The sequence below is a fragment of the Peromyscus eremicus genome, chromosome 1 (assembly GCF_949786415.1).
Source record: "Peromyscus eremicus chromosome 1, PerEre_H2_v1, whole genome shotgun sequence".
Classification (NCBI taxonomy): domain Eukaryota; kingdom Metazoa; phylum Chordata; class Mammalia; order Rodentia; family Cricetidae; genus Peromyscus; species Peromyscus eremicus.
The window spans coordinates 8,814,837-8,828,329 of NC_081416.1; the positions used below are offsets into that span (position 1 = coordinate 8,814,837).

At 48.6% G+C, this 13,493-nt stretch overlaps 1 protein-coding gene and 1 non-coding gene across 6 annotated transcripts in view; one reads left to right on the top strand and one right to left on the bottom strand.

The window, feature by feature from the left end:
* Xpnpep1 (X-prolyl aminopeptidase 1) overlaps window positions 1-13,493 on the top strand; it is a 52,184-nt gene that overhangs the window by 20,858 nt on the left and 17,833 nt on the right. For all 5 annotated transcript variants that reach the window (XM_059256643.1, XM_059256627.1, XM_059256648.1 and 2 more), the window contains 6 exons: window positions 6,355-6,418; window positions 7,537-7,641; window positions 8,916-9,008; window positions 9,257-9,400; window positions 11,047-11,142; window positions 13,369-13,450. In XM_059256643.1, coding sequence (XP_059112626.1) covers window positions 6,355-6,418; window positions 7,537-7,641; window positions 8,916-9,008; window positions 9,257-9,400; window positions 11,047-11,142; window positions 13,369-13,450 — 584 coding nt within the window. The remainder of the gene's footprint in view (window positions 1-6,354; window positions 6,419-7,536; window positions 7,642-8,915; window positions 9,009-9,256; window positions 9,401-11,046; window positions 11,143-13,368; window positions 13,451-13,493) is intronic.
* LOC131902835 (U6 spliceosomal RNA) lies at window positions 12,961-13,067 on the bottom strand. Its single transcript, XR_009377120.1, has one exon. It is a non-coding gene; the product is annotated as a U6 spliceosomal RNA (small nuclear RNA).

Sequence of the window (13,493 nt, forward strand, 5' to 3'; positions counted from 1 at the left end):
GGATGGGGACAGGGCCAGGATTTCAGAAATCCTAATTCCTCACCCTTCTCATCTGCAAGGCCCTGAGTTCTGCTCTTTGGCTTGGCTGAGTCAAAGGGTCACATTTTGTCAGGGTGAATCTGCTAATGTGAGTGTTTGGCAGTGTATGTTTCTCCTGGAAGACATGAGTCAGATTTTCCTAAACTCTTTGTATTTTTTTTCCATGCCTCCTGAAGTCAGCCTCCTGTTTTGTTTTGTTCCTTAAACTTAATCCTGGGGCAGAGTCGTGATTTTACCCACTAGTTTATTAGACGCCAGTGCCTGTGGTGGGTAATGCATCGTGTAGCTTTAGGGGCCTGGCGCTGTGAAGTCTTAAGTCTCGATCCTGTAGTACAGAATTCCTGGTTGATGAGAGACCTGACCTGGGCTCCTTCATCTGTGGTACCACCTTTCTAGCTAGCACAGGGAGAAAGAGTGCGGAGAGAACATATTTATTTTAACTCTTGACCCAGCCATCCCTTCCTATCATGTAACTTACCTAGTAGCAGTGGGGCCTGGGAAATGAAGTTCTAGCTGGGCAGCCACTATCCAGTAATCCGTCTACACTACGGCAGGAGTGTTAGTCTTTCCTCACATTGACTCTGTTCCATTTAGGGGGGGAGTGCCAAAGCCAGGGCATTCATTACGTCAGTGTTTGGGCATAAGGAGCTTATGTCTCTATTCACAAAAACACGTTGTATTTTCTGTGTATAGACATCTAAACATTCAGGTTCACTTTTGTTGAGAACTTAATGTGTTTGAGGCATGTTCCAGACACGTGGCTTATAGGAGTGCAGGGTCAGGGAGGAGGAAGATGTGTCTCCAGTGTGGGATGTAATAACTTTCGTCTTGCTTGTCCTGGCATTCAGGCATTAGTTGTCCTTGCCTTGTTCCATGTGCATGTGGCCATGTGACAGCTCTTCTTAAAACTCAGCACTAGTTACCACCCTGTCCTCAACCTTAGTATTTCTCTAGAACTTGCAGGGTGGAGTACAAGCCTTTCAGGGAGATGTTTGGGCCTCTGACTGTGTCTTCAGACTGTTCCCAGAATTCTCTGCTGCTGCCTCTGTTGTCAGGCCATTGACTGGCAGCCCCAGACCATTTGTCTCTTGCTTCTGGCCTTCTCTAGCTTTGCCCTCTGGGTTGTCCTCTCCGTCCTCCTCACCTGTCCCTGGTGGCCCAGGTTAAACCTCTGAGTGTGGCCTTTGGGTTTAAGCTCCTTGAAGCTAGAGCAAGCTTTGGACTGCATATTTGGCGCACCCTATGCGGCTGTAGCTCGTGTCTCCTGTGGCTGGCCAGAGAGCTGACTGAGAAGCCTGATGAGGTTCCCTATGTCTGGCTGGCTGCCTGATGCAGAGGAGCAAGTGCTGCACCTTGTTAGTGCTGAGCACTAGCTCATACCCAACCCTGTAGTGTGGGCATCATCTTCTCCCCATTTCACAGATGAGCAAGCTGAGCCCAAGGTTTATCCAGCTAGTAAGCTGTGTTCCAGGCTTGGTCATAGGCTTGAGTTGTCGATTGTGTGGTTATTGAAGGTTGAGGACTCTGGGGGCATACTTGCATTCCTTGTTCCTTCTGAGTTTATAACCCATTTGTACTGTATGGATTATACATAGTTAAAAATAGGAAATTGCTTGACTGTGCAGCAAGGATGAGGGCTTCTAAGAGTCAGGCCCGAGTTCAAATCTTCCCTCTACCATTTGCCATGTGGTCCCTTGAGTGGAAGGGAGTAATTGACTTCTGTGAGCTTCAGGTTCATTTTTCCATCTGTAGCTGGGGGAGGTGGTTCCTTCTAGACCTGCTGTGGTATTAGAGTTGGAAGAAATGAATATAGTCATTGGCAACAAATGGGAATTGAGCCAAATTCCTCAGCCAGTGTTGTTTGTCACCATCATCCAAGACTCACAGATGTGGGAGACCTCTGCAAGCTGGAGTTGGTAGGGAAGCATTGTGGTAGAGGGAGGGGTTTTGGAGCTGGATTTTGAGAGATGACTGAGGGTCTTTTTGTAGTTTGTAGGTGTGCTTTATTTATATTGTTTGAGTTAGACGCCAACATCTAAAAATGGGGAGGTTTCTCATGAACACACGCCTTTCTCATTTTCCCAAGTTCTGAGGGCTGCAGCCCAGTGTGGCGGCAGTGAGCGTGAGGGAGCAGGTGCTCCCTGTAGAAGATGACCCCTTGTCCTGCCTGCCGGCCTGCCGCCTGTGCTGTAAGCACTCGGGGTTGAGGAGTCCCTCCAGCCTTTTCCTGTCTCCTGTCACTGCTCGGACAAACAGCACAGATGGGTTCCCTCACAGCTCCAGAGGTCTCCAGGTCTGCAGTGGAGCAGCAGGGCCCTGTTACTTCTGGAGGCTTCAGGGAGGCTCCACTTCCTTGGTTTCCTGGCTCATGGTCTCTTCCTCCATTTTTGTAGAGATGGGTAAGGTTTCGTGGCAGAGGGAGAAAGGCATTTATTCTGCACATGTTGGTTGGGGACCCACTGCATGGTACCTGTTCTGTGCACAGGGACAGTTGTGACCACTTTGATCTTGAGGGACACTCTGGGGAGGCGTGAAGGACCTATGCGGCATAAGTATAAAGTGTTCCCTGAGCAAAAGCGGCTTCTGTACAGAGTGTTGGACGTGACTGGGTGGCTGTGTTGTCTGGTAGGTCAGGCAGTCTCCGTGGAGATGACATTCCTCCCCGTGCACTGGTGAGAAGGCACTGGTTGGGCTGGGGTTAGGGGTCCCAGGGGACAGCAGGGCTTGGTCAGGTGGTAACTTGGGGACTGGGCTGGGATTTGCATTTGGTCTTAAACATGACAGGCAGCCATCAGAGAGTTTGAAGGGAAGTGGTAATAAGATGTGTTAATCCTAAAAATATCCGTGTCCTTGGAACTCTGTGTCTGAAGTGTGGCTTTCAGGGCAGTGTTCAGGTGGAAATAGCGAGGCTTGGGCCCGAGTCCTCTTAGGAGAAACGCAGAGAAGTGGGAAATTCGGCAGGGAAAGCCAGCGGCTGTGTCTGCTTCCTTGTGCCGTTCCCTTAGCCTGCTCTGGGGAGAACGTTCCTGGGCTTTGCCAGCGTCATGACTGGGGGAGAGCACAGGCCAGGACTCCGCTTGTCTGGCCTCTGTAGCCTGAGTGTGGAGGATTGCTGCTGCCAGTCTCACTGGCGGTGTCCTTCTGGCTTGCTGATAGCTTAGGTCATGTCTGGTTCTTGCCCCAGGCCTTGTCTGGGTCCCAGGCTAGACATGCTCATCTGCTGGAGAAATCTGTCCCCTGCTTTCTGCTGGGGGCTGGATGGAACCTGTGGTCTGCCCCCGCCCCGCAGGCTTGCCCACAGAGTAATGGGGCCGGCCACATTGGAGACATATGTCTCTGAGAGATCTGGAGTCATTAGCACTGTCAGGGCATCCTCACTCTGTCCCAGGTAGGAGGCAACATCAGGGAGCCATGTTGTCAGTTGAGAGCGTCCTTGCTGAGAGGATGAGTTACTTCTGTTGGCTTTGTTGCCCTGGTTCCTCAGATGCTTTCTCAGGAAGATGTCTCTTCTGTGTACATGCACCACTTCCAGACTTCTGCTGAGGCCAACCCCGTATCCTGTCTGTCCTTCCCAACAGGCGTAGGAGAGATGTTATTTTTATCCTCTCCAGCTCCTTTCTCCTTAACATTCTTTAAAATTTATTTTGAGACAGTTGTTTTTTAATTAAAATTTTATTTTATTAAGCTGCCCCAGCTGTCCTTGTAGTCCCGGCAGGCCTTAAACTTGAGATCTTCCTGCCTCAACCTCCTGAGCAGCTGATAGAGGCCTGTGCCACAGGGCCTGGTGCTCCCCTGCCTCTCTTTTAAAAGTCTTGTACCCAGCATTCACTTGGCTAATAAATAAGGATTCTGCCATTCATAAATGACTGGTAGGTGGCCATGTCTTCTTTTCTCTGTAGGTCTAGTGAATTGTCTTTGTGTTTTGTTTGCTGTGTGTGCTCTTTTGGGTTTGGTAGTGGGAACGACACACGTTAGAGACATGAATTGAGCTGAGTGAGCAGCAGAGCTTGTGCCTAGGCTGGGGGCCAGGTGTGGTCTGCAGCTCTTGCTCCACATCTCATCTGCTCCACATCTCACTCTCCCTGAGAGTCCCAGATGATGGTTGCAGCAGCTTTGGTGAGAGGGTAGACAGCAGGAGTGGAGCATGGGTAATTTCCTCCTCAATTGTACTGACTGTCTCCAAATGCCCTGGGCTCTGGCCAGCAGCCCCATTCTCTACCCTAAGTTCCTTCCCTCCCTCTAGGGTCTTGCCATTCATATAACTCTGACTGTTTCTTAACTCATGAGTCTCCTGCCTCAGCCTCTTCAGTGCTGACATGGCAAGTGTGTGCTACCATACCTACTGTTATTTCCCTTGCTGAGTCTTTCGGCCTGGGAATCTGCTGGCAGTGGAAGGAGACTCGGTTCTGGACACAAGCAGAGCTGGCCTTGGATCCTGGCCTATGCACTATCAGCCTGACAGACACAAGCAGAGCTGGCCTTGGATCCTGGCCTATGTACTATCAGCCTGACAGACACAAGCAGAGCTGGCCTTGGATCCTGGCCTATGCACTATCAGCCTGACAGACACAAGCAGAGCTGGCCTTGGATCCTGGCCTACGCACTATCAGCCTGACAGACAAGCAGAGCTGGCCTTGGATCCTGGCCTATGCACTGTCAGCCTGACAGACACAAGCAGAGCTGGCCTTGGATTCTGGCCTACGCACTATCAGCCTGACAGAGGGCAAGCTACTTACAGATTTTCTTTTTGAACTTTAGTGTGTTAGTTAATTGTCTGGCTAAAATTGTCGTTAAATATCTGACAAAAGCTACTTACTGTAATTGGATGATTCTCTCCCGCCCGCCAGTTCCTGAATAACCATCCAGAGGCTAAATATTACTTATAAATGCTCAGCTAGTAGCTCAGGCTTATTACTAACTAGCTCTTACACTTAAATTAACCCATAATTCTTATCTATGTTTAGCCACATGGGTTGATACCTTTTCTCAGTACAGCATTCTCATCTTGCTTCCTCTGCATCTGGCTGGAGACTTGACTCCGCCCTTCTCCTTCCCAGCATTCTCAGTTTGGCTTTCCTGCCTAACTTCCTGCCCAGCTACCAGCCTGTCAGCTTTTTATTAACCAATGAGAGCAACACACATTCACAGTGTACAGAAGAACCATATGGGAGGAAGGGTTTGAGGATACACTCCGTCATGGCAGGAAAGGCGTGGCCACTGGAACATGAGGTGGCTGGTCACATGGCATCCACAGCTGGGAGGCAGAGAGAGATGAATGCTGGTGTTCAGCACACTTTCTCCTTTCTATTCCGTCTGGGACTCCAGCCTATGGAACGGTACCACCCACAGTTAGGGTGGGTCAATCTTCCTTGATTAGCCTAATCTTACTCCACCCTCTGCTAGGTGGTTCTGGATCCTCTGAAGTGACTGTATTAGCCATCATGCTCAGTTTTCTTGCTTGTCATTGATCTTATCCCAGAGTCCTGAGGATGGGAGATACTTTGTGGTAGAAGGTAGTCTGGCACAGGCTTCGAAGTGCAGGTTCTGGGGCTGACAGCTCAGGTTCAAACCCTGCTATTTACTTTGTGCAAGTTACATGAACACTACTTCCCTGGCTGCCATGTGGTGGTTTCTCACACCTCCTGCCCACCCCCTTCCCTCACTGAGGCAGGGGGATTATCAGTGGGTGGGGCCTGTTTTTGCTGGAGCCCCTTGGATTGGAGGAAGTGCTTCTTCTGATTACCTCACAGGAAGGGGAGGGCCTGTGTGGGAGACTGATTCCACCATGAAGGGAACACAGACAGGGTGTTCAGAAAGTACCAGTGTCTAATGAGAGACTTGTTAAAACAGAAATGCAGCTACACTTTTCAGAAAAATAGCAGATGCCCAAAATGTCAGGCAAGGGAGAGAGAAGGCTCCTAGTGTTTGCAGGATCTCATTGAGGAGAACGGTTGGGAACCAGTTCTCTGTACTTGCTTTGTTCCCCAAGGGGCTGTGGAGCTAAAGGGCACTAACTCCGTAGCCTTCAATTGGTCTTTCACAGTGTGTGCTGACTTGTTGTTTTGCTTTTCGAGGCAGGAGCTTGCTGTGTAACCCAGGCTGGCATCAAACTTGAGATTCTTTTGCCTCAGTGTTGGGATTACAGGTGTGTGCCACCATGCCTGGTTAGTTTTAAGAAAGATGTTTGGTTTGATTTTCTACTGTACCTTTGGCTCCATGAGCAAAGGTACCAAGAATCCTCCAGTCTTTGTAATACCCCGGGCTGCAGCACAGGGAATGAACAGTGGAGGGCCAACTCTCACCTTTTTTTTCCAGAGTGAGTACATTGCTCCCTGTGACTGTCGGAGGGCTTTTGTCTCTGGGTTCGATGGCTCTGCAGGTGAGTCACTGAATTTACTGTGTTTCCTTTGTCTTTGTTTGTTTTTGTTCCCCTCCCGAAGTAACAGAACTGTGTTTCAGCCTGTGCTATAGAACCAAAAATAAAATGCAAACTGGACGTCCCCAACTGAGCCTGTGCAGGATGGTGTGGGTTCCAGTTTCCCTGCCTCATCAGTGTCACCTTTTAGCGACCCTCTGTTCTTTTCTGTGTCTTTGCTGTTTCAAGCAAAGCAAAACAACCTTCTGTTATAAGGAACAGTTTTGAGCGTTGTATTGCTTATGACAGACACAGAAAAAGTAGCATTAGTTAAACTGAACATAGCTGCCTAGGTAGTGCCCCAAACATGAACTTCGAGCTTACTAGCTTACTGGTCCTGTAAAGTTCTCTGAGTACTTGACTGTTGGCTTCTCTGTTTTCAGTGGAGTTAGGTGACAGTGGGTACTGGTGAGCTCCCTTGGTGTTAGGTTCTAACTTTTCCAAAGCTGTTCCAGCCGTGACTTTTTGGGTGGTTTCCCCTTTGGGCTCCTATCCCTTAGCAAGCTAGATGAGGTGGGTGCCCCTCTCAACTTGTGGTTCACCTCTGCTTCCTTTGGCTTAAGTGCTTGTGTTGGTTGGCACATTTAGGTTGGTTTTGGCCGTCACCTTTGCTGAAAGCCCCAAGGTCTGCCAGGTCTGTGGGAACTAAGGGTGAATAGAGGTGGGAGGCATGGACTTCCAGCTGGTGCCTGCTGAGTCACTGTGGACACGAATGGTCCGGGTTGCTGCTTCTGGGGAGAGGTGAAGCAGCTCTTTAAGGGTGTCTGTTGGGGCAGAGGAACTTCCCCACCCTGTCTTGTTGGTCATGAGATTTGGCTGTATGGTCCTCTGTTCCAGCCTTAACTCTGCATGTGTGCAGAGACCAGCGTCCTGGTAGTCTGGGCCTCACAAATGCTTCCTGCAGAGTCTGATCCGCAGTTGCCATGGCATCATTCTCTTACCCGGAGGTTGCCTTGGAGTCTAGAACCCCTCTGCCCCAGTGAGAGCAGGTGCTCCTCACTTCCCTGGCTGCCTGCTACCATGTTTTTCACAGATTGTCAGTGCTGGTCAGAAACTTTTCTTTTCTTGCTTCTTTGCTCTAGGCACAGCCATCATCACGGAAGAGCATGCAGCCATGTGGACTGATGGGCGCTACTTTCTCCAAGCTGCCAAGCAGATGGACAACAACTGGACTCTCATGAAGATGGGTGGGTAGAAGCATAGACCAATCTGCCTTAGGTAATTGGCTTGGTCTGGGCAGGGGTGGAATGCTTCCAGCATCTAGGATCTTAATGTTCTCCCTGACATTTCGGATCCTTTGAAAAGCCAAGGAAAACCAAAAAGTGGTGTGCCTCTGTATACACACTATTGCATACTCACTTTTGGAGGATCCCAGGTTCATTTTGCTGGTAGAAAGCTGCCTTTGGCCTCCCCAAACTGAAGCTGCCAGGTCTGGTAGCACTGTGGGGTAGAGCAGTAGAAGAATGAATCCCATCAGACTGTTGAAGTGGGACTATGTCAGCTGCATGGCATGGGTGGATCTCTAGCCCTCCTGAGCGCTGTTTTCATTTGTTGTCTACCTTTCTTCAGGTGTGCCACTGTGTGGGGAGGTTCTGGAGGGGGAGTCACTGCCCATGAGTGACTCAGCCCCAAGGTTTTGCCAAAGATCTGTCTGCTAGGAAATGATGTGACTTCATCCTACAGAAGTTATATCAGGAGTTCCAAGAAAAACTTTGTTAATAAAGTGGCTTATTTAGTGGTTTGTTTAAAAAAAAAAAAAAAGGAAAGAATCAAATAGCAAAATTAAACTTTATGCCAGCCTACAGCTTTTAAGAACCGTTAAGTCATGAGCTTTATAAACCTTTGAGCTCTGTCTGTCAGAAGTCAGCAGAGAAACTCGTCAGAATGCACAAGCTTTTACTCTGAATAGACATGCATGGTGCCAGGATATTAATTAGTTAGCAAAAATCTCATTGGCTTAAAAAACTATATCCCAGCGAGGCGGTGGTGGCACATGCCTTTTATCCCAGCACTCGGGAGGCAGAGCCAGGCGGATCTCTGTGAGTTCGAGGCCAGCCTGGTCTGCAGAGCGAGATCCAGGACAGGCACCAAAACTACACAGAGAAACCCTGTCTCAAAAAAACGAAACAACTACAACAAAACAAAACAAAACCTATATCCCAAAGATACTGGCTTGATTAAAGAAAAACTGGCTTATTGAAATAAGTTCTTTCTTTTTGGTGGTTGTTTAGTTCCTTATCATAGTGTTGTAGAAGTGAGAGGCTGTCCACTATTGTGGTTGGGAGTCCCAGGGCTGCAACAGGCTCTTAGGTATCCCTCTTGGAATCCTAAGAAACATTTCTTTGTGGCCAAGACTTAGGCTCAGTCCTTTCATCAGAGGCTGGCTGTGGGCAGGGGGCTTTGCTCTGTGCTCTTGGCCTTGTAGGTGAAGAGAGGGCATTTAGCAATTCTGTCCTCCTAGGTTTGAAGGACACACCAACTCAGGAGGACTGGCTGGTGAGTGTGCTTCCGGAAGGATCCAGGGTTGGTGTAGACCCACTCATCATTCCCACAGGTGAGTGACTTAGTTCCTTCCAGCCCGCTAGACTTCTCTGCATCCTCCTTGTTTGCTATTTGGATCTGGGGCATTTGGGGCTCAATATGACTTGACGTCACAATGAAGGCTCAGCTGGAAGACATTTCTGGGACAGAGGCAGGGGAGGCCATGGTGCATGCCTTCCAGAAGGGCCTGGCCAAGATCCTGCTGTTTGCCTTAGAAGAAATAGGTGTTCGTTTCATGGCCAACCATGTGTTTTTCTTCAGATTACTGGAAGAAGATGGCCAAGGTACTTCGAAGTGCTGGTCACCACCTCGTACCTGTGAAAGAGAACCTTGTGGACAAAATCTGGACAGACCGGCCAGAGCGCCCCTGCAAGCCCCTCCTCACACTGGGCCTTGATTATACAGGTCAGAGCCACACCTACGACCCGGGACCCCTGGCTTTCCAGCCCGTCTTGTCAAAGGTCATATTAAAGACCCTGTTATGGAGTTGATCGACCACATCGTATGTAGCCTTGTCTCCAGCACAGGCCTTTGATGTGACCACAGGATTGTGCCTCACCTGGTGGCGAGGACCATTTGACGAGGCTGTGGCTTTACTGCCTGCCATTTCTGCACCTGCTTGTCACTTGCTTTGGCTTAGTGTGTTTTTGCAGCGCTCCTCTGGGCGTCTTTGTGGGACCTGGCAGAAAGGCTGAAGCTTTTTCATGGCTGCTAGCTGCCACCCTTCTGGGTCTGGTGACGCTAGCTCCATTTCCTCCATGTTGGCGTTCGTAGGGTTTGTAGGGTTGCCTTGTGGTCTCACCGTACCATATGCTGTAGAAGCTTAGGTGTGATTGCTTCCTTGGCCTGGGACAGTGGGTGAGCTGCACATTCTGTGAACCTTTTGTAGGAGACGAATGTGGATTAATGAAGACAGTGAGGGTAGAGGGAGAAGACTGGAGGTAGGACTGCAGGGCAGGGAGCCTTGCAGCAGAAACAGGGAGGATGGGGGACATCTGGAATGTAGGCAGATTGCCAGAGGGGTCCTGGGAATAAAGTATCACAGCTGAGACACTGGGCCAAGTTTTAAACAGCATTCCTGGGCTGATCTTCAAAGCAGCCCTTGGTTGTGGGCAGCCCCAGGCTTGCTTTCCAGTGTGACACCCTCATTGGGTGTGATTTATTGGGGAGGATGGGTACAGCGAGTGGCCCACAGTCAGCCTAATATTTTCCATCAGCATGGTTGAAATAGTTTTTTTAACTGAAACAGAGCCTCTGACCTATTACTGTAGAAGAGATCTCAGGTATGCTGCCAAAGTTTCTGTTTTGCAAACAGTTGCATGCTTGCTGTGGGTAGGTCACTTCTAGGTATACCATATAGGTATGTCTATGCTGTTCATAGGTAGCTAGTGATAAGCTAAGTTACAGATGCTACCCTGGTGAGGTGACTTCCTCTGGTACCATATTGCATTATGGGGAGTAGCAGGGAGGCCTTGGCTGTGCCTGACAGGGCAAGTGTGATTTGGAAGTGATATTCACAGTGAGTCAGGCTGCAGGGGACTGTTTGGTCTTAGCACCAAATCTCAGGGCCCAAGAAATGTGAAGTGGGTTTCACAGGCAAGATCTCTGCCGAAGAGATTCATATGTATCCCTATAGCTCAGTCAGTTTTCTCAGTTACACCAGCGTTTAAATAGTAGTGCACTTAATTTCTGATCTAACTGTATGCATTGCCTTGTAGACTCTAAGTTCAAAGAGGGCAGGGACTGGTTTTTTTCAGAGCCATAACTGCACTGAGCAGCAGGACCCTTGGTAGGTACCTTTACCTGGCAAGTCTGGATGCTTCACAGTGGGATAAACATTGTACTGGTGTCACAGGCAGTCAGGGCTCACAACAGTCAAGGGACTGCAGAGTCATTCCTCTTCTGTGGAGATTGAGTCTCGGCTGCCTGCTCTGCAGGTTGCCTGTTCGATGGAAGAAGTGGTGCCGTCTAAGTGTTTGGCATAGGCCTTCCACTTGGCCTCCATCTTCACGGAGTCCCAGCTGGAGTCAAAGCATATTTGTTTCTTGCAGGCATCTCCTGGAAGGAGAAGGTCGCAGACCTTCGGTTGAAAATGGCTGAGAGGAGCATCGTGTGGTTTGTGGTCACTGCCCTAGATGAAATTGCATGTGAGTGCTCTGGTTTCAGTGCTTGGGCGTTACCTGAGCTCGTCCTTGGGCCTCTGGGAATCTGTGTGTTCGTGCCATTCAGCTTTCTGCATGGTGAGGGAATTTGTAACAGTGTCTCCAAATGAGAGCGCAGATGCCAGTGAGCACACAGGAGAGAGCATCACGGTGAGTTGGGCAGGGGATTGTAGACGTGCCAGAGCGGTATACAGCAGGGGCTCATGGTGAAGCCATGGGTGATGCCTGCCTCTGCCTCATCTCTTAGGATTGTGGCTTCTCTGAGGAAGAATATTTCTCTGAACGTTTTTGTGTCATTTCTTTATGCTTATGCACTTTTCTAATATATTCATAGGAAGAACCTTCTAGTAAAATTTTTACCTCCGAAAACTTAAGAACTGAAAATTCTTCTCAAGGCCCCTTTCCCTTAATCTTCATACCTTCCACTACTCCTGTCCACATGGAGTTGTTCAAAATCTGTAATCTTCAGAATCTGAAGGAATCTGACTGAAATGCTCCCTCCTGTCTCATTCTGACTGGATTTGATTCAGGGAAGCTTGGAAAAGGCTGCTGTGTCAGATGTCAGTGATTGCTGTCTCTAGTTAAACCCAGTGTCAGAGGAAACACACACACACACACACACACACACACACACACACACACACACACACACAGTTTCTCCCTTGAATTTAAGAAAAACATATTATGGAAACTTGCAAAGTGCAGAAGAAGTAGAAGAAAACCAGAATCACTCACAATCCTGTTACCTAGTGACAACCATTGTTGATGTTTCTGTGTGTCTGTCATTCAGCCTGCTGTTCTAAATGTGTCAGTCTGCTAGGAGCAAATATAAACGTAATTTTAAGCATTAAAAATTCCATAAAATGGTTATACAACAGTCTGCCTAACAGTTTCCATATGGAAGGCCTTTGGGCTGTTTCCAGTTTCTCTGTAATTTATTATGATACTTCCATCAAGATCGTGGCTCATACACTTACGTCTTAGTTTTTGATCATTTTGGTCTTTGTATTTCTGGTTAACTTTTAGGGATAGTCTTGTGAGTTTAAGGGTAAGTGTGTGGTAGGACTTGAGTTTAAGGGTAAGTGTGTGGTAGGACTTTCGACCTATGCATCCTGTCACACCACACACACAGCTCCGGGTACCTTCATTTAAAAGGAGCTAGTAAGCCTGATGTGGTGGTACACTTGGGAGGTAGAGGCAAGTGAATCTCTGTGAGTTTGAGGCCAGCCTGGTCTACATAGCAAGTTCCAGTCTAGCCAGGGCTACACAAAGAGACCTTCTCTCCAAAAAATTAAAAAAAAGGAGTCAGTATGAGAGGTTAAAAAAAATGTTACTTTTCTGCTCTGGTTTTAGAAATGATTATTTTAAAATAGAGGCAGCAACTTTTTTTACTCGGCCCTTTTTGCTCTTATCTTTCTGAGAGCATGCTTTAGAGCTGGCAGCCTGGACCAGAGCTTACTGGGTGCTTGTCCATCAGGCTTCTCAAATATGCTGTGACCTCATCAGACTCTAGCCCCTGACTCGAGGCAGGTCCTCCACCCAGCCTAGTAACAGCTCACTGTGGCTGAGCCACAGGCTGTGAGTCAGAGCTTTTCTTCTACCTCTGATCAGAAGCTCTGCCTCCGTAGGGTCCTCCGCTCAGTGGAGGTCCTTGTGCCCCCCCATTCTCCTCACCTCCTCACCCCCGTTTCAGTTTTTCTGTCCTAGGTCATTTGCCTTGGGATAGAGAGAATGCTTGTATCCTCCTTATATTTTTTGGGTGCCAGGTCCCAGCAACTGGGTTAGCTATTTCGACTCTTTTTTAAAAATATGAAACGCTTCACGAATTTGTGTGTCATGCTTGGGCAGGGGCCATGCTAATCTTCTCTGTATTGTTCCAATTTTAGTCTATGTGTCACCAAAGCGAGCACATTATCTCAACTCTTAGGGGGACACTGCTCATGTTTTTTGAGCCTGCTTCCTCCTCTGGCTTGCAATATGGCCAGCTAGGAAACAGTTTTGGTGCCATCTGGTGGTAGACTCAGTAGTTGCAGCTCAGCCGTGGAACCTTGTGTAAGATCCTTTACCTTTTGAGAGATGTGGTGGGATCCTTTGAGAGGAGCTGAATTCTAAGTAGAAACTCTTCCCTCCCCCCAAAACTACCTGTTAAGCTTTACCTGGGAGCCAGACAGCTGACAGAAACCATCTTTAAGAAAATGCTTTCCTTTTTAGGGCTGTTCAATCTCCGAGGGTCAGATGTGGAGCACAATCCAGTGTTTTTCTCCTATGCGATCGTAGGATTAGAGACCATCATGTAAGTGTTCACTCCCACCCAAACTTCCTCCCCACAGCTCCAA